This window comes from Nomascus leucogenys, chromosome 15 (genome assembly GCF_006542625.1).
Source record: "Nomascus leucogenys isolate Asia chromosome 15, Asia_NLE_v1, whole genome shotgun sequence".
Classification (NCBI taxonomy): Eukaryota; Metazoa; Chordata; class Mammalia; order Primates; family Hylobatidae; genus Nomascus; species Nomascus leucogenys.
This window is the reverse complement of record NC_044395.1, coordinates 860,463-881,150: the sequence shown is the minus strand read 5'-3', so window position 1 is coordinate 881,150 and position 20,688 is coordinate 860,463. Positions and strand designations below refer to the sequence as shown.

The 20,688-nt window shown below is 45.6% G+C and overlaps 1 protein-coding gene across 2 annotated transcripts in view; it reads left to right on the top strand.

Annotated features, from left to right (window-relative positions):
• Positions 1-20,688, top strand: part of JAM3 (junctional adhesion molecule 3) — a 118,017-nt gene that overhangs the window by 22,900 nt on the left and 74,429 nt on the right. Inside the window, exon 1 of one of the 2 annotated variants that reach the window (XM_030829597.1) lies at positions 15,263-15,490. The exons of the other annotated variant lie outside the window; for it this stretch is intronic. Coding sequence (XP_030685457.1) covers positions 15,415-15,490 — 76 coding nt within the window. The 5' untranslated portion in view covers positions 15,263-15,414. Of the gene's footprint in view, positions 1-15,262; positions 15,491-20,688 lie in introns of those variants that run through there. 2 annotated transcript variants of the gene reach the window in all.

Sequence of the window (20,688 nt, the reverse complement as noted above, 5' to 3'; positions counted from 1 at the left end):
GATGACTTGCTGGGCCTTGTCTTAGGTGAGGTGCAAAGTCGACCCTGAGAGGGTTTGTGAGGAACAAATTGCTCCCGTGGGAAGTAACAGAGGAGTGTGGGAGACAGGAGGGAAAGAAGCCAAACAAGAGGGCCTTTTCAGACCCATCCCAGCCTCAGCCGACCCTGCCGGGGAGCTCTGGGGACAATTACTCCTCAGCTTGTCCCAACTGGAAGCAACGGAGCTGTGTTTCCATAGATATTGCAAGGGGGCTGTGTTTCCGTAGATATTGCAAGGGGGCTGTGTTTTCGTAGATATTGCAAGGGGGCTGTGTTTCCGTAGATATTGCAAGGGGGCTGTGTTTCCGTAGATATTGCAAGGGGGCTGTGTTTCCGTAGATATTGCAAGGGGGCTGTGTTTCCGTAGATATTGCAAGGGGCTGTGTTTCCGTAGATATTGCAAGGGGGCTGTGTTTCCGTAGATATTGCAAGGGGGCTGTGTTTCCGTAGATATTGCAAGGGGGCTGTGTTTCCGTAGATATTGCAAGGGGGCTGTGTTTCCGTAGATATTGCAAGGGGGCTGTGTTTCTGTAGTTATTGCAAGGGGGCTGTGTTTCTGTAGATATTGCAAGGGGGCTGTGTTTCCGTAGATATTGCAAGGGGGCTGTGTTTCTGTAGTTATTGCAAGGGGGCTGTGTTTCTGTAGATATTGCAAGGGGGCTGTGTTTCTGTAGATATTGCAAGGGAGCTGTGTTTCCGTAGATATTGCAAGGGAGCTGTGTTTCTGTAGATATTGCAAGGGGGCAGAAATTGCCAGGCATTTGCAGTTCCCTGAGCATGACGGAGAGGTGGCTCTGGTACCCCCAGGCAGTCCTCTGAAGAGGGCTGTGGGTGCAGGACTTTAGAATCGAAGGAAACGGGCTGGGCGCAGTGGCTCACACCTGTAATCTCAGCACTTTGGGAGGCCGAGGTGGGTGGATCACCTGAGGTCAGGAGTTTGTGACCAGCCTGGTCAACAGGGTGAAACCCTGTCTCTACTAAAAATACAAAAATTAATCGGGTATGGGGGTGCATGCCTGTAAACCCAGCTATTCAGGAGGCTGAAACAGGAGAATCGCTTGAACCTGGGAGGCGGAGGTCGCAGCGAGGTGAGATCGTGTCACTGCACTCCAGCCGGATGACAGTCTCCAAAAAAAAAAAAAAAAAAAAAAAAAAGGGGGAGCGGAAGGCCGGGCGTAGTGGCTCACACCTATAATCCCAACACTTTGGGAGGCTGAGGCAGGTGGATCACAAGGTCAGGAGTTCGAGACCAGCCTGGCCAACATGTTGAAACCCTGTCTCTACTAAAAATACAAAAATTAGCTGGGCATTGTGGCGAACACCTGTAATCCCAGCTACTCAGGAGGTGGAGGCAGAAGAATGGCGTGAACCCGGGGGGCGGAGCTTGCAGCGAGCCAGGATGGCGCCACTGCACTCCAGCCTGGGCCACAGAGGGAGACTCCGTCTCAAAAAAAAAAAATAAATAAAGGGAAACAGAAGAGACAGAGCCCCAGCAGGGTCTGCTACAAACATAAAGCAAGTGCTCTCAGACCCTCTCTCCTCTACTGACAGGTCATCAACTTCGATTTGTAAAATGTTTCCCCGCTTTAGGAGTTCACAGTCCAGCATCGAGACAGTGGCATGCTATACCCCTGTGTTCATACAGAATGTGCACAGCGATAGATGCTAGTTCAGCGATAGAACACAGAACATGTGGCCGGGCGCGGTGGCTCACGCTTGTAATCCCAGCACTTTGGGAGGCCGAGGCGGGCGGATCACGAGGTCAGGAGATCGAGACCACGGTGAAACCCGTCTCTACTAAAAATACAAAAAAAAATTAGCCGGGCGTGGTGGCGGGCGCCTGTAGTCCCAGCTACTCGGAGAGGCTGAGGCAGGAGAATGGCGTGAACCCGGGAGGCGGAGCTTGCAGTGAGCCGAGATGGCGCCACTGCACTCCCGCCTGGGCGACAGAGTGAGACTCCGTCTCAAAAAAAAAAAAAAAAAAAAGAAGAAGAAGAGAAAAAAGAAAGGCTTCTGTTACGCTCCATCACCCATGTAAAACATTCAAAATAACTTAACCTAAACATCCAGGCCCCATGCCAGATACCCATCCACCTACTATACGATCTGGAGGTCATATATTTCATTTCTATCCTTCTAAGGATTACCCTTAAGCGTTTAAAATATACCCTTAATTTAAAATACACCCTTTAATTTTGAAAGTTTAAATCTAATTAACCTTTACTGACCTTTCAATACTCTGAATTTCTTCTAACCCTAGTTGTTCATGTTATCATTGTCTAGTATTTTAGGTTTTTTAACCCTCACAGGTAGGTTATTACTATTACCGTCTTGTAGAGTGGATATTGACTTACGTATGTTCACCTGCTTCCTACATTTTTTGCTGATCATTGCTCTTTTATCCCATTGCTTCCTCTGGGTACAGATTTGCTTTTTTTAAACTTAAGCTTTTCTTTTAAATCATTCATTAGTATTTCTTTCAACAAGTAAAGAGGTGATAAACTCTCTCAAATTTTTTTCCCTTTACTCCTGAATCATCACTGAGCTGATACAGAAACCTGGACTGACTTCTTTTTCATCTTAGCACTTTGAAGCAATTATTTCATTTTGTTCCAGCTTCTATTGTTGTTTCCCAGAGAATAGCCATCTTTTGACTGTCACTAACCTTGAGATTTTTCTTAGTCTTTGAGTTCTGTCTTTCACTGTGTTATGTCTAGCAAAGACCCATGTGGCTAGGTGTGACAAAACAAAATGAGTATCTCTTTATCCTGGGGTATCCTATTTAGAATAGCTTCTTCAAACTAAGAACTGGTGTCTTGGCCAGGCATGGTGGCTCAAGCCTGTAATCCCACCACTTTGGGAGGCCGAGGCAGGTGGATCAAGAGGTCAGGAGATCGAGATCATCCTGGCTAACACGGTGAAACCCCATCTCTACTAAAAAAATACAAAAAATTAGCCAGGCATGGTGGCGGACACCTGTAGTCCCAGCTACTTGGGAGGCTGAGGCAGGAGAATGGCGTGAACCCGGGAGGTGGAGCTTGCAGTGAGCCGAGATTGCACCACTGCACTCCAGCCTGGGCGACAGAGCAAGACTCCATCTGAAAAACAAAAAACAAACAAACAAAAAAACCCAAAAGAACTCGTGTCTTTCACCAATTCTGGCAAATTCTGAGCCATTCCCTCTTCAATTACTGCCTTTAGACCCACATTTTTATTTTATTCCACTACAACGTGTTTCTATAGTACACATCTTTTAAATTTTTTTTTTTTTTTTTTTCAGATGGAGTCTCACTCTATCACCCAGGCTGGGGTGCAGTGGCCTGATCTCAGCTCACTGCAACCTCCGCCTCCCGAGTTCAAGCAATTCTCCTGCCTTAGCCTCCCAAGTAGCTGGGATTACAGGTGCCCTCCACCATGCCCAGCCAATTTTTGTATTTTCAGTAGAGATGAGGATTTCACTACATTGGTCAGGTGGTTCTCGAACTCCTGACCTCAGATGATCGACCTGCCTCGGCCACCCAAAGTGCAGGGATAACAAGTGTGAGCCACTGAGCCCGGACAATATTTTTTTTTTCTATTTCCATATGTTTACCACCTTGTGGCTCATCCCGGATAGTTTTCTGAGATCCATCTTCTACTTCACAAGTTTTCTTTCAGGCTACTGTTTAATTCTTCTGTTGAGAGGTTTTGGGTTTTGGTTTGGGTTTTCCTATGTTTCTCTTTTTCTCATCTGCCTGTTCTCTCCAGGTGTCCTTTTTATATCTCTGTGTTTGCTAGTCCTTGTATCTCTCTGTACTTTGCAAACCCACTTATCTTATTATCTCTTTTGGATCATTCTGTTGTCTCAGGGTTTGGGAAGTGCAATGCCTGTCGTGTAGGTCTGCTGGCTCCCACCTGCCGCATAGGTCTGCTGGCTCCCACCTGTCACGTAGATATGCTGGCTCCCACCTGTCACGTAGATATGCTGGCTCCCACCTGTCACGTAGATATGCTGGCTCCCGCCTGTCACGTAGATATGCTGGCTCCCGCCTGTCACGTAGATATGCTGGCTCCCGCCTGTCTTGTAGGTCCGCTGGCTCCCACCTGCCGCATAGGTCTGCTGGCTCCCGCCTGTCACGTAGATATGCTGGCTCCCGCCTGTCACTGTATGCTGGCTCCGCTGTCTTGTAGGTCCGCTGGCTCCCGCCTTTCGTGTAGATATGCTGGCTCCCACCTGTCACGTAGATATGCTGGCTCCCACCTGTCACGTAGGTACGCTGGCTCCCGCCTGTCACGTAGATATGCTGTCTCCCGCCTGTCACGTAGATATGCTGGCTCCCACCTGTCACGTAGGTACGCTGGCTCCGCCTGTCACGTAGATATGCTGGCTCCCACCTGTCATTTAGATATGCTGGCTCCCGCCTATCTTGTAGGTCCGCTGGCTCCCACCTGTCACATAGGTCTGTTGGCTCCCGCCTGTCACATAGGTACGCTGGCTCCCACCTGTCACGTAGGTACGCTGGCTCCCACCTGTCACGTAGGTACGCTGGCTCCCACCTGTCACGTAGGTACACTGGCTCCCACCTGTGGTATGCAATTTCCCCTGTGGTTTGTCTTCATCAGAGACTGTTCCATTCTGTGGGGGTCAGTGATGTTCTGGGACTTGCTAGGAACAGTTGCACCTTTTGCTTCAACTGATTGGTGTAGAGGTTTCCCCAGTGTGACCACAGGTTTTACATTCATTTCTGGGCTTGGAGACGCCCACATCATGGGAGATGGTGTAAGTTCACACCCAACACTGGCATGTGACGCAGGCCTGGAGACTCTGTCGCCCAGGCTGGAGTGCAGTAGCATGATCTTGGCTCACTGGAACCTCTGCTTGCTGGGTTCAAGCGATTCTCCTGCCTCAGCTTCCCAGTAACTGGGATTACAGGCACCTGCCACCATGCCCAGATAATTTTTGTATTTTTAGTAGAGACGGGGTTTTGCCATGTTGGCCAGGATGGTCTCGAACTGCTGACCTCAAGTGATCCTCCCACCTCAGCCTCCCAGAGTGCTGGGATTACAGGTGTGAGCTACCACATCTGGCTGAGACTTGAGTTTCCCACAGGAAATGGTTTTTCTTCTCACCCAGAACCTATGGCAGAAACTGATGGATGGACTTTTTTCCTGGCCATCTTCCCCTGAGGGAGCAGGATGTGGGTTCCAAAGTCCTGCTTCGAATGGGCCCACCCATTGGGTCAGAGCTGCCCCCCTAGCTCTTTCTAGGACCTCCTCCTCCTCCTCCTACTATCGTGGCTCTGACTTGCAAATTTATTTTGGCTTTGAATTCCTTCCTGTGTCGGTGACTTGGAGATTTATTTCTCTGTTTCAAGCTCCATATGCATTTTAATTTTTCTGCCTCTTATCCAGAATTTCTCTGTATAATGTGGTAGTGTGGCAGACTCCACCATTCTGAGGTGTCCTGGATCCCCAAGAAAAAATATTGATTTTTCTTCCCATCTCTTCCACGGGAACATGGGTTCTTTGAGGGGAGAAACAAAACAAAACAAAACAAAAACAAAAAACAAAAAAAAAACAAAACTGTGTCCAAGCTGTCTCTGGTGCTGAGTTCCTAGCTCAGTTCCAGGCACAAACACAACATAATGTTTGCTAGATGAACAGTTAAATAGTGTTAGGTGATTATCAAGAGTTACTCCAAGTCTTTCCCCATCTTTAGGAAGAAAATTTTCTCAATTATTCTAAGCGTGAAGATATTCTTTTATTCCTAAAATGCTTTATAGGTGGTTCTACAATGCACGCCCTTATGACACCTGTGTGAGTGTTTTTCTTAGCATTCTAACGTGTTTCTTGAACAACAGCATGTGGTATACCCCTGGGATGCCTGAGATGAGGCCCTTCCTGAACTGCTGGTCCGATTGGAAGATATGATGTGCAAACCATAACTCTGACATGATGTGTGTGGTGGTAAGCCACGAGTATCTTGGCCAGTGGTGAGGGGTAAAAGAATATACCAAGGCCGGACATGGTGGCTCATGCTTGTAATCCCAGCACTTTGGGAGGCCGAGGCGGGTGGATCGCCTGAGGTCAGGAGTTCAAGACCAGCCTGGTCAACATGGTGAAGCCTCCTCTTTAACAACAACAAAAAAAGACAAACAACAACAACAATAAAAATAATTTACCAAGAGAGTTGTAGGTAAAGAAGGACAGATTTCTTAGAGAAAGTAGGAAAGTATGGCCGGGCTCGGTGCCTCATGCCTGTAATCTCAGCACTTTGGGAGGCCAAGGCGGGTGGATCACCTGAGGTTGGGAGTTCGAGACCAGCCTGGCCAATGTGTCAAAACCCTGTCTCTACTAAAAATACAACAATAGCTGGGTGTGGTGGCGCGTGCCTGTAATCCCAGCTACTCAGTAGGCTGAGGCAGGAGAATTGCTTGAACCTGGAAGGTGGAGGTTGCAGTGAGCCGAGATCGCACCATTGCACTCTAGCCTGGGCAGCAAGAGCAAAACCCCATCTCAAAAAAAAAAAAAAAAGAAAGAAAGAAAAAAGAAAGTAGGAAAGTACATTGTATGTTGCCAGGGAGCAGTGGGCAAAACCAGCAGGAGAGAAGCTGACTGCGAAGAGACAAAGGCTGGCTGGGGATTTTTATGGGGTGGTTATTGGGCAAATTGATAACGCCAAGGTAGCAGTGAGCTCACCTACATTCTTCTATCAGCTGAGGTGTTTGACAGATTGAGGCATTTGATGACCAGCAGGAAGCCTGTGGGTTCTGCACCTTATCTGCTCAGGGGGTTTGCGTGTCCTGGGCCATAGAGAAAGGCAGGCCTGTAACTTATCTCCTTCCTCTTTTTGTCTATATGTTCCGGACCATGAGGGAAGGCAGATCTATAGCTTATCTGCTTCCTCGATCTCTTTGCTTTCTCCTGGTCGTGCCAGCCTGACTCCTTTCCCCTAATTAGGACTCCACAACGGGATAGCGAGCATTGTGTTATTGTGTTTTCATAGATTCATTCAAGAGGACCATGTTTGTTTGGAAGAAAATGTTATAGGCCTATTTGGGAGAGGAGCTAAGGCTTCAGGAAGCTTGGGAACGAAAGGAGATGCTCCGAGGCCAGAGTGGCATTTCGCCAGTTGAGCCTGAGGGATAAGGAGAAAGGAAGAGGGTGGAACCCTTGGGAAGAGGGAGGTCATGTGCTTCCTCACGTAGCAAGCGTGGTGTGACTTTCCCAAACTGGCATGCTGCATGGTGAAGAATAAAAAGCACCTTGACAGAATTATACTGAGATACTGAGAAATCCATAATCATAGTGTGATATTTACAAACCTTTTCCATGAATTGATAGCTGAAGCCAAAAAAAAAAAAAAGTAAGCAAAGGTAGTAAAGTTTTAAGTAGCATAATAAAGAAGTTGAACTGAATAGGTACATATTTAGAACTCAAAGCCCGAACATTTGAGAACACACACGGCACATTTAAAAGAATTAACTGTTACTAAGCCGTAATGTCAGGCTCAACAGATACAAAAGTATTGATTTTATATGGACCTTGTTCTCTGACCAAGGCAGTCATTGATGGCAACACAAGCCCAGCCTCCATATACTGAGAAGCTTATAAAGCAGGCTTCTGAATGATAAGTGGTCAGGTAGAGATGACAAATGAAATTATAGAATACTTGGGACTTAGTGACAATGAAGAGAGTGTATATTACAAATTGTGGGACGTAGCTACTGCAGTACTTAGAAAGGATTATAGCCTCAAACATACATATTAGCAAAGGAGATTGAACACAGCATTAGACTCTAGAAGTCTGAAGTAGAACCACAGTAAAAATTTGGAATTACAATCCACTGCAACGGAGTGTGAGAGAGACGCACCCACAGTGTTACAGAAGCACGTAGGAGGGCCACCTAAACCATCCTGGAGGGGACTCTGGGGCCAGGAAGTTCTACCATGAGGATATGATGCTGAAAGGGGTTCCAAGAGGACATGGCGATGTTAGGAAACTGACTAGTGTAAAAGGAAAATAAATCTTGGGACCCCAAAATCACTAAGCTGAAAAGTCAAGCTGGGAACTGTGTCAGGTGAGTCTGCCTCCCGTTTTACTCCTAAATAAATAGCTATGAAGCTATTAAAGATACATACCTCCCTCACAATCTGCCCACAAGGAAATTCCTTGTGGGCCTCAAGGTCTTTACTCTAAAAATAGTTCTGTTGAGTTTCACCTTGGCCATGTAAATTGATAGCTTATCTTCACAGGTACAGGATAGAAAGTCATTACTCTGCTCACCTGAGACAAATGCATATCTGTGCTTCTTCTGCTCTATTGTTTATGTAAAAATGCAGATTCACTGAGCTGGACTAAGGCATACATGACTATCCCTCTACCCCTCTCTCACTTGTAAGTTGTGATTTCAGTGAAAGGCTGATCAAAGACCCAAAATAATGCAGCTTTTTGTCTCTTATCTACCTATGACCTGGACTCCCCCAGTTGTCCTGCCTTTCTAGACCAAACCAATGGACATCTTACATGTATTGATTGATATCTCCTGTCTCCCTAAAATGTCTAAGACCAAGCTGTGCCCGACCACCTTGGGCACCTGTTCTCAGCATCTCCTACAGGCTGCATCACGGGCCAATGGTAACTTATATTTGGCTCGGGATAAATCTCTTCAAATGTTTTACAGAGTTTGACTCTTTTCAGCGACACCAGGCTGACGGGGAGGGTAATACAGGCAACAAGGACTGCGTAGGCAACTGCAGTGGCTCGCAAGAACCTGGCAAGTTTTAAGAACCACAGCTAACTCAGCGTAGCTAGATTCAGGGCGGTAGATGAGGGGTGGTATAAGATGCTGAGGTTGGGATGCTCACGGACATAGGGTGTGGTTTTCATCCGTGACTTCTTTAGTCACACTAAGGCAGGGGTTCCCAGTCCCCAGGCTGTGGACTGGTAGCGGTTAGCAACTGGGCTGCACAGCAGGAGGTGAGGGGTGGGAAGGAGAGCATTACCACCTGAGCTCTGCCTCCTGTCAGATCAGCATTAGTCTCACAGGAGCACAAACCCTTTTGCAAACTGCGCATGCGAGGGATCTAAGTTACACGCTCCTTATGAGAATCTAACTAAAAAGCCTGATGATCTGAGGTGAAACAGTTTCATCCGGAAACACTGCCCCACCCAACCCTTCCATGGAAAACTTGTCTTCCACAGAACTGGTCCCTGGTGCCAAAAACGTTGGGGACTGCTGTACTAAGGGGTGTTAATTATATTTTGAAGGTGCTAAGGATTTCAAGCGGGACAACGTGAGCAGATGTTAGCTCTGCAGGGCACAGGAGTCTTATATTCGTTCATTCCAAAGATATTTATTGAGCACCTCTTATTGTTCTAGGTCCTAGTCACAATTTTGAAAAGAAACGTCTAGATACAGGAAGACATACCTACAGATCATTTTAACAATCCAGATGAAAAATGAGGGCGCTGATATTGGGCCAGTGGTGGTGGAGGTGGCCACTGCTTCCCTGTGGGGAGTACGCAAGGAGAATCTTGTGCCTCCAAGCTCAGTAGTTTCCTGTTTCCTTCCTGTGTTCTGTCTTGGGCAGCAGCTGGTGGTAGGCCTGGGGCACAGGGACAGTGCAAACCTAGGGAACAATGCCCGGCTGGAAAACAACATATTGCCTGGAAGATAAATGGACTAAGGTGTGACCTCTGAGTGTAAGGGTTGCAGAAGCATAAGTGCCCTTTCCTGGGCTGCATGGCCATCCCCACTGGAGTAGGTCTCCACTGAGTGTCTTGAGTGCTTTCAGGATTCTGAGAATCACCCAAAAGGACCAAATACATCCACTCTTCCTGATCCTAAATTTCATGGGAATATAATTTCATGGCATTAAAGACAAAGTATAGAGTCTTTTTTTTTCTTTTTTGAGACGGAGTCTCGCTCTGTTACACGAGCTGGAGTGCAGTGGTGCGATCTCGGCTCACTGCAAGCTCCGCCTCCTGGGTGCACGCTATTCTCCTGCCTCAGCCTCCCGAGTAGCTGGGACTACAGGCGCCCGCCACCACGCCCGGCTAATTTTTTGTATTTTTAGTAGAGACGGGGTTTCACCATGTTAGCCAGGATGTTTTTGATCTCCTGACCTCGTGATTTGCCCACCTCAGCATCCCAAAGTGCTGGGATTACAGGCGTGAGCCACCGCACCCGGCCTTAACTATAGAGTCTTATCCAGAACTCTTACCTGCTTGCTCAAGGGGCATGGTCTTGAATAATTTCTGGGGCAAAGATTTCCTGTGGAATGACCCTCTTCACATTAGAAACCTGGGAAATTGAATTTTGTTCCCCCATTTCCAGTCCTGGAACAGGATATCCAGAACCTCTGCAGTGGCCACCACTAAAAATATCCTTCCCATCCTGGAAAGCTCTGAGTCACATAAATTACTCTGTCAAATGCCTGGCCCAGAGCTCTTTGGAAGAGCTTTCCCCATTCCAAAGCCCTGAAACCAAGGGGTGACGCTGGCCAGGACTCTGTGTAAAGTGCAAGATCTCAGTAGCAGAGGAGGGAAAAGAGCGGAGGCCCAGGTCTCTCACTGGTGTCGCCAGGAAGTAAACACTCCATGGTGTAATTTGTGTGAAGAGAAAATTATCTCTAATAGGAGGGCTGGAATAAAAATATCTCCCATCTGTAAACAAAGTAGTTGGAGCATCCTGGAGGCACAGAACTGGAGCACCAGAGTGCTGCAGGTACCCTGTGGGCCACCCCACCCAGATCATCTCAGCCCCAACCCACAAGCAGCGGGCGCTCCGGGACCTCACCTGAAGCCATACCTCACCTGAAGGCGGCATACCTGTCCCTGGGGCTCATCAGTCTCCTCAGCCCCGAGGCACAGTCCAGAAAACAGCTTCTCACCCCAGGCCAGGGCAAATATTCAACAAGTCAAGTGAAGAGGGTAAAAAAATGCTGGTCTGTTTTATGTCATCACAGGGATCCCTCCTGGAAGGTGACTGGGGACTGCTGTTTACTGGCTATCTCAGACACCTTTTCTCAGACACCTTTTCTTTGGTGTCTGCAGGGGCACCTGCTTCTCCACATCCTCAAAGAAAGAATTGAGGCAGACACCCTGACACAGGCAGCGTGGGTGATGATATTCTTCACGGGACCTGAAGTGAGAAATTCCCAGGAACGTCAGCCCTGGGGAAGCAATTCTGTGTCAAGGGCTTTCCTTGTGTTATTGACCACTGTTGGTTGTCCTGTTGTGTTTTAAGGTGCACCAGTAAAGAGCCCTTGGCTGATAGAGATACCACCAGGATACTTTAACTCCTGCCCTAGCATAAGGGTGTGAGTCTCTTTAACTCCTGGCATGTAGGGTATTTCTACTTAAAGACACACACACACACACACACACACACACACACACACACACACACACAAGCACACGAACACCTAGCCTTCTTTTGGTGAAATGTGAAAGGTTTATTAAATAGCTGCTTATGAAAGCCTCTCTCTAGGAAGCCACTTGACCAAAATCTGCCATTGGTATATAAACGTTTTCAACAAAGGAGAGAAATGTGCAAAGATGGAACTGCAGAAGAACTTTTCTTGTTTTGCAGACCACAAGCAGCATATGTTATTGGAGGAGATGGAAGTTTTGTCTGCTACTATTTCCTTAGAGGGAGGTGGGAGAAGGTTTTCCTGTTTAAATAAAATTAAAGAAATACTTTGAGGGAAAGAGCAGGGGATAAGAGTTGAGATAAAATGTGGGGTAACGTAGTTGAAAATATTGTGAGGAAGATGGGACTTAAAAAGAGGGGAGATGGAGAAACAGAAACATACCTAGGTCTTTGAAAAGCCCTGAAGAAGAATGCTTTAAAGAAGGACTCTGAGGTCAGAGACTTCCATTAGTCAAAGGATCCCACTTCTCTCATGTGATGCGGGTTGACTTCAGATGATTATTCAGGGCTAGAATAGCATAGTAAAGGAACAGAAGTCATGGATCACATTCCTTTTTTTCTTTTTTTGAGACATGAGGCATCAGTCAATACATGTAAGGTGTACATTGGTTCTGTCTAGAAAGGCGGGACAACTGTAAGTGGGTGGGGCTGGGATTTCAGGTCATAGGCAGATTCAAAGATTATTCTGATAGAAAGGAAGGTCTGGTCTGGCTCTGGGGCAGTGGCTCGCTTCTGTAATCGCAGCACATTGCGAAGTTGAGGTGGGCAAATTACTTGAGCCCAGAAGTTCAAGATCAGCTTGGGCAACATGGCGAGATCCTATCTCTACAAAAAAAAAAAGTAGAAAAATTAGCCAGCCATGGTGGTGCAAGCCCGTGGTCCCAGCTGTTCAGGGGGCTGAGGTGGGAGGATTGCTTGAGCCTGGAGGTCGAGGCATAAGCATGAGCCACGATTGTGTGCCACTGCACTCCAGCCTGAGTGACAGCGTAAGACCCTGTCAAACAAACAAACAAACAAACAACAACAACAAACAAAAAAACAAGCAAGCAAGAAAGGAACGTCTGTGTTAGAATAACGGTTGTGGAGACCAAGTTTTTATCATGCAGATGAAGCCTCCAGGTAACAGGCTTCAGAGAGAGAGTCTGTTGTATCAGTCTTTTTTTTTTTTTTTGTAGACGGAGTCTCATTGTGTTGCCCAGGTGGAGTGCAGTGGCATGATCTCAACTCACTGCAACCTCTGCCTTCTGGGTTCCAGCGATTCTCCTGCCTCAGTCTCCCAAGTAGCTGGAACTACAGGCATGCACCACCTAGCCTGGTTAATTTTTTGTACTTTTAGTAGAGACAGAGTTTTACCATGTTGGCCAGGCTGGTCTTGAAATCCTGACCTGAGGTGATTTGCCCACCTTGGCCTCCTAAAGGACCTGGATTACAGGCATGAACCACTGCACCTGGCCCTATCAGTCTTAAGATCTCCTCCTAAAGGACCTGGATTACAGGCGTGAACCACTGCACCTGGCCCTATCCGACTTAAGATCTGTTTTAATGTTGATGCTGGTCAGTTGGTCTGAATTCCAAAAGGGAGGGGGGTATAATAAGGCAGATCCAACTCCCCCATCGTGGCCTAAACTAGTTTTTCAGGTTAACTCTGAAGTGCCTTTGGCTGAGAGGAGGGGTCAATTCAGATTGTTGAGGGGCTTAGCTTTTTTTTTTTTTTTTTTTTTTTGAGACAGAGTCTCACTCTGTCACCCAGGCTGAAGTGCAGTGGCGCGATCTTGGCTCACTGCAACCTCCACCTCCTGGTTCAAGTGATTCTCCTGCCTCAGCCTCCTGAGTAGCTGGGATTACAGGTGCCTGCCACCATGCCCGGCTAATTTTTGTATTTAGACTCCTTGGTCTGCCAAAGTGCTGAGATTATAAGTGTGAGCCACCGCCCCTGGCCAGGGCTTAGCATTTTATTGTTGGTTTACATTAAGTTCCCTGAGCTCTTTTAAGAAATGCATCTCTCCTTAGTAAGCCACACCTTAGAAATAAGCATATTCAGATGGGTGATGCTGTGATGGAGGCAGAGCCTCCTCAGCCCTGCTTACGGAATGCCTCCAGGACTTTGCTGCTGGCCTTATTGAGCTCTGATTCCCTTCTGCACAGGGTCAGAGCTCTCCAGGGAACAAGGTAACCCTAAGGAAGAGCAGACCACTTCACAGCCACGTGTGTCCTATCCCACTCTGCTGCATCCCTAGTTAGATTTCCAGTCCAGGAACTGTCTCAGCTGTTGGTAATGACATGCGGACTCCATCTGCAGAGGAAAATCAATGTCTTACAATGAAGCACCTGCCATCCACTCTCCTAGGAACCTCTGCCCCTTATGGAATATTCATGCAGTCTTTCTTTGTAATCTCGGTCTGAGTTTCGAAAGATTCCCTAGCAGAGAAGACCATTTAACAGACAGACCATTTTACAATGCAAACACTGAAAATTCCGCAGGAGAAAAGAGGCACTGGTTTTTGAAAACTGTGCTCTGTCCACAGTCAGACACCATCTCACAATTCCAAGTAACTCAAAGAGTTCCTTCAGTTAGGTAAATATGCCTGGCCATGTGACCAGGCACTAAAGGGAATAATAGGGAAAAGAGAGGGCAGAAAAAAATGTCAGTAGTCCTAGGACCAATTTTCTTCTTTTTAATTTCTTGATTTTGTGTTTGATAAAGGGAAAGAGGCCACCATTATAAAACAAATTTTACACACTTTTACTTGTGATTTAGTGCATGGTGACCTGGAACATAAAGAAGATTTATGAAAGGAAAGACAAACAGAATCATAGTAGGTAACTGAGTTATTTTTAAATTTTTATTCTGTCTTTATAAGATTTTTGAGAAGGTAATCAATTAACCTAAAGATCCGAGCAGTTATAAAGATTTACAAAGAAGATTATACAGTGATGGAAACTGAAGCATATTCTTGGCAACAATCTCAATCTATTTCACGTTTCCTGGCATTTACATATATAAATTTGGTATACATAATATATAAATATACTTCTATTTTGCATGAAAACTAAAAATACTAAAAAAGTAGCATGAGTATATGAAAAAGTTAAACATTAAAAATAGTTGGAAACTGGCTTATTTTACTAACAATTATATTCAGAATTCTGTTGCTAGACTGCTGTTTCTGGAAACATTGGATGTGTACTTTCTATACTTGCTAAAATACAAGCTTTTCAAGTATTTTCCGTGGTATTGAGTGAGACTTTAAATACTCCTGCTTTTTTAGATCTAATTTCTGCTTTAATTTATCCTTCTCTTCATTTTTCCTGTTTGTCCTCATCTTACCTGTTCTTCCCTGGTTTTACCATCTCCCAGTATTCAGAAATCAGAGCAAATAATTAGTCTGCTTTTCTGCAGAATAAACTATTGCGTATGCCATCATGCTTTTGATCTACCACATAAATTATTTTAGCAAGACATCACTTTTATATAGTGTATAATGTATGTATTGCTTATGTTTTAAGCAGATTTCAGCTCTTTTCCTTCCATCAATTTGGAATTGGGGGGCCCAAAATATGTGAAGGCAATAATGCTTCCAAGATAACTGGGCTGCATCCTTATTTGTAAAATAAGAAATACTTTATTTCCCAAATTTTAAAGGAGTGTTCCTTCCCCGACCTGTTGTGATGGATTTATTCTACAGCTATAGAAATATGCCCTGCTTCACTCTTGTACATACTTCTTTACTCTCCTCCCGCCAAGTTCATTGAAAGAGAACCCATGTGCCGGTCCAGAGCATCGCTGCATCCGTAAGCAGCTAGACTTCAGCTTCCTCTGTCACCATGGTGCCGGCTCGGCTGGGCCCGGCGGTCGCTATGGTAACCGGGGCGGGTCGCAGGGGCCTGCAGGCTGGGCGCATGCGCGCGGGGACTACAAGCTGCGCCGCGCGGCCGCCGGCCCCTCAGCTCCCCTCGACATGGCGCTGAGGCGGCCACCGCGACTCCGGCTCTGCGCTCGGCTGCCTGACTTCTTCCTGCTGCTGCTTTTCAGGGGTGAGTTTGCGCGTTTCCGCTGTTGGGAGACTAGGGTCTGGGGCGACGGAAGCAGAGCGGGCCGAAGCGGCTGGAGCCGGTCCGGGCGAGAATAGCGGTCCTGGCTCCGAGGGCTCCCGGGGTCCCGGGCCGGAGGGGCGGCGCGCGCTCGCGTCCCCGCAGCCAGAGCTGGGACCCGGGCCTGGCTAGGGCGGGGGCAGGCGGGCGGGGGCCCTGGGACGCCCGGTAGTTGGACCTGGGCGGGGAGCTCATTTGGGGTGGGGGGCCCGTCCCAGGCAGTGAGTCGGTCCCGGACAGCCGTCGGACCCCGGGGCGGGCTCTTCCCGGGCGGGTCCTGTGCTGGGCGGTGGGCTCGTCCCCCGGGCGGGCCTCTCCCGGGCGGGTCCTGTGCTGGGCGGTGGGCTCGTCCCCCGGGTGGGCCTCTCCCGGGCGGTGGGCACGGCCCTCTGGAGGGAGCGCGGCAGCTGCGGCGTGGGCGCTGGAACTTGCTGGAAGACCCTGCGCAGCAGTGCTGTGCTCTCCAGAAGGGACGGTGAGCGGGGGACGTAGCTGAGGACCAGCGAGGCAGAGCTCCGAGGCCTGGCGGGCTGCTTGGTCACAGCCCTCTGGGGATCTGCAGTTCATTTGACTCGACACAAACAAAGGAACTGCTTTTCTTTTGCAGAAATAAAATGGATATCAATCCAGTACCTTTTTTGTCTCTGGCCTGGCCGAGGAGACCACGCAGACCCTTATCCAGAAATAGCATTCGGGGCATTTGATCAAGACACTTAAATAAACTTGAGAGTTTTGTCCATTTTCTTTCCTTCTGTTTGGAATTCTCATTAGATCCACATTTTCCTGGACAGTTGTACAGAGGACTAACATAGCTTTCGTTTAGTGAGCTTGTGCTATCTGCTAGGCACTTTGGAGCCATTATCTCGTTTACTCCTTTCAGCAACTCTGTGAGGTAGGTTTCATTAATCCATTTTCAGAGTCAAGTCTAGTCTGCTTTCCAAGGCTGCATTCTGAGTACGTAGTGAAGCCTCAACTTCATATTTACCTAAACCAGGACACCACACTCTTCCCCTGGCAGCCATCCGCGGGTAACCAGACCAGGACCTTTTTCGGTTCTTAGGTCGTTTTATTGTTTAATTGAGTTGCCACTGTCATCCCATCATGTTTTCCAGAATATACAAATTAAAACACGGAGGGGCTGTTTAGGAGTGAAGGTGGACAGATTTTGGAAAACAAAGCATTCCTGTGTTTGGTGCTTTATGCTAATGGGATGCTCGTGATGGCTCGTGACAAAAGATGAGTTTTAGCGTATAGATGATATACGCCAAGGCAAAGTCTATATACTTTGCCTGAAAGTGATTCCCAGAACCAAATGCAGTTGGGAGATAAGGGATCAAAGGCTAGCCAGGGGACAAGGGTGTCAGGAATGTCCAGCACCCGCTGTGTTGGTCACACTGACACTGTCCTATTCACAGCCTGGAACAACTCTCTATTGTTGAAAAGATCTGTTCACGTGAAAGTTTGCAGTTTTTGTTGCAGAAGCATTTGGCAGTTTAGCTCAGGAATGAATTTCAACGTGGTGGTTTGTTAATAAAACTAGAAAATGCGAAGAGCTTCACATAACCTCTGATTTCCTTCCCCTAAGGGACTAGTTTTGTGGCTTTTTTGCTGGTAGGGGCTGGGATTTACGTGCAGAGTGTAGGAGGAAGAATCAAATTTTGCAAACTTGTACTAATGACAAATAATTGAGGTGATAGGATGTATTAATCCACTTTGAAGGTGTGTAGCTATCTTTTTTTTAGTAGGGGGCTCTTTTTCCATTATTTGGTTTATGCTTTAAGCTTACCCTAAAACTGTTCTTCCAGAAGTCATGGCAACTGTGTCTTTTTTATTTTTTATGATTATTCTCAATTGCTATGACTATTTATTTTCATCTTAAAAATTTTGGTTCTTGACATAATAGCAAACATTTCTTTTGTGGTTACCCTTTGCCAGGCTCTGTTACAAGAATTTAATGTGTACTAGTTTATTTAATCTTGATAACTCTAAGAAGTTGTTACTATTATTGTGCCCTTTTGTGGGTGAAGAAACAGAAGTATGGAGAGATTCAGACCCTTGTCGGGAGTGATATTCTGTGCGTTTTAAATGGGAAATCCTTCATTATTTGTGTTAATCCAATTTTTAGTTATTTGTATTATTCCATTTAACGGTGGAGTTCTTTTAATGGATCAGTTTAAACAAATTATCAAGTTTTCAGCACTATGTGGTTTGTATATAAAATATTCTTTTGTTGACTCGTGACAGGTGCAGTTCAGCTTTACAAATGTTATGCCACATGTCTTTTTTGAATGATTGTTTACTCATTAGTGTTAGGTTTCCAAATCTTTGATATTCTAGAGAGAAGTGCCTTATTTAGAATTAAAACGGTAACAGTTTTCATTCTTCAGATAAGACAATTTGTGTGTTGAAGCATATCAAAATCTGAAAATCAAAATTTCTGGGAAATTTTTGAAAAAAATGTTTAATTCTTTTATTTGCATTTGTTTGGACTCCAGTAACATTTTTTAGAATGGCATATTCTTTTATGTCATTCTAATTCTTAATTATCTGGCAGATATAATCATTGTCAGACTTGCGTGTATGTTTTAAAAAAAAACAAAGAACACCTGTCTTGAAAGCATGCAGTACTTTATATCAGCTGCTCATTCCCACATGACTTGTTGGTGGGCATTTGTTCTTCAGTGCTTCAGGCTGAGGAGACTGAATGGATAAGTACTAGAGATACTTAATCATAAGTAATTGCAGTATTACATTCAGGCAGAATTATCCACACAACCCCTAAGCTCCATGGAACTTGTTCTTAAACTCCATGGGGTGGGTTTAAATCAATTCTTTTGAAAGCAACCAGACGTTCATCAAGTGTAAGATGGCCACATAATGTAACAGACGCAGCTGTGGATTTCATACATTCAACTAGCAGCTGTTAGAGATGTGGTATTAGCAAATTCCTTCTCCATAAATTCTTTGAATTTTTTAAAAGCACAATGTAATAAAAGAAAGGAAAATATGTGTAAATGAAGTTAGGATGTATGGACTCTGCTGAAGAATACCCTAGTGGTGAAGTTGGATTTTTTTTTTTTTTTGAGACAGTTTCTGACGCAGTGGCGTGAGCTCAGCTCACTGCAAAGCTCACTGCAAAACTCTGCCTCCCAGGTTCAAGCCATTCTCCTGCCTCAGCCTCCCCAGTAGCTGAGATTACAGACGCGTGCCACCTTGCCTGACTAATTTTTGTATTATTTTTAGTAGACATGGGGTTTCACCATGTTGGCCAAGCTGGTCTTGAACTCCTGACCTCAAGTGACCTGCCTGCCTTGGCCTACCAAAGTGCTGAGATTACAGGCGTGAGCCACCGCGCCCAGCTGGATTCTCTTTTAAGATATGTTTATAGTTGGCCAGGCGCGGTGGCTCACACCAGCACTTTGGGAAGCCGAGGTGGGCGGATCACAAGGTCAGGAGATCAAGAACATCTTGGCCAACATGGTGAAACCCTGTCTCTACTAAAAATACAAAAATTAGCCGGTTGTGGTGGTGCTTGCCTGTAGTCTCAGCTACTCTGGAGGCTGAGGCAGGAGAATCGCTTGAACCCGGGAGGTAGAGGTTGCAGTGAGCTGAGATTGCGCCATTGCTCTCTTGCCTGGGATACAAGAGTGAAACTCCGTCTAGGGGGAAAAAAAAAGATATGTTTATAGTCAGGTGGTGTGAATGTTATGCAGTCAAAGTTGAATGCAAATTTCAGATCTTTGTATGTACTCTCAGAATTCTAGCAGTATATGCAAATAGCTTCACTGGAGTGTGAAGAGATCCTGAAAGAAAGTTTTGGTAAGCACATTCTTTTACACCTAGTTTAGCAAGGACAGTATCCACTGTGGTACTCTATATGGAGAGCTAAAGCCTTAATTGACTGTCTCTTTGCTTCTTGGCATGGCACACAGAAAGCTTCCTGAGAGTTAGCCCTTGTTTCCGATGTCCCAGGAATGCTGTAGTGTTTTGTGTTGGTGTGTTTCTTTTGGTTTTAAGTAGTGTCTGTTATGTGTTATATATTACATTTCCCATGAGCAGTTAATACATATAGCAGAGGTTTCAGTGCTGCATGTATGAAAACATCAAACTATTTAATAAAGTAGGACAATGTGAACATTTTTTCCTTACGTAATCTTTCATTTGCAGAGTTTCCCAAGGTTTCTATGGTTCAGCCTTCTTCCTGAAAATTATTGCCAAAATCAAATTCTGCCATAGTCATGCTATCTGCTGTGTTTGACAACCTCAGCCCACAGCCCACAGTGATCCTTCCTATCTCTAAGTAAGCTTTAGATCATAGTCTTTAGTTCCGTTTAGTATAACAGCCATTTATTGAGTATCTATGGTGTGTCAGGCACTGTTCTGTGTGCTAGGGTTGCAAAATGGGTAAAACATCGCCAGCCCTTAAAGAGGTAATTGACTCCGATTTACATTGGGCTTTAGTCGTTAGGTGTGAGTGCATTGTATTTTCTCAATGATAATAAAAAATTTGTTGGTAGCAGAGGCTGAATTTAATTTTTTTGTACCTTTCCGGGGTGATTCTAGTAAATATTCAGTTTGTCTCTCTTTGTCACTTGAAAGTGAGTTAACATTTCTTAAACACTCTCTTTGTGTTGAGGCATTTTTTAAAACATGTCTTATTTCTAGTGGCCCTAAGAACTTCTGGAAAAGTGTCAGTTTGTACTACAGTCGTCATTGTGGAAGAAAGAGATGGTAATAATTTATTGACTTGGTTTAATTTCAGAATCTTACTGCCATCTGCTTTTGTGCAGTTACACGGTTAAGAAGGAGAAAAAGATGGAGAAATGCTTGTGATATCATTTAAGTGACACAAGCTGCAGGTATGCTAGTATATACTGTATGATTACAATTACACAAAACATCTATGCTTGGGGAAAAAAACAGGATGAAAATGAACCAGAATGTTGACAGGGGCTGTTTATGAGTGGAAGTGTTACAGCAAATTGTTTTCTGCTTTTCTTTGTTTTTGTTTTCCTTGTTGATTCTTGTATTCCTTTGTCTGTTTTCCAAATGTTCTTTGATGAGGATGATTTTTGTGTAATGAAAAAAATTGAATCTTGGTTTGGCTTCCAGTAGATACAATAGTGGAATTTTAAATTTGG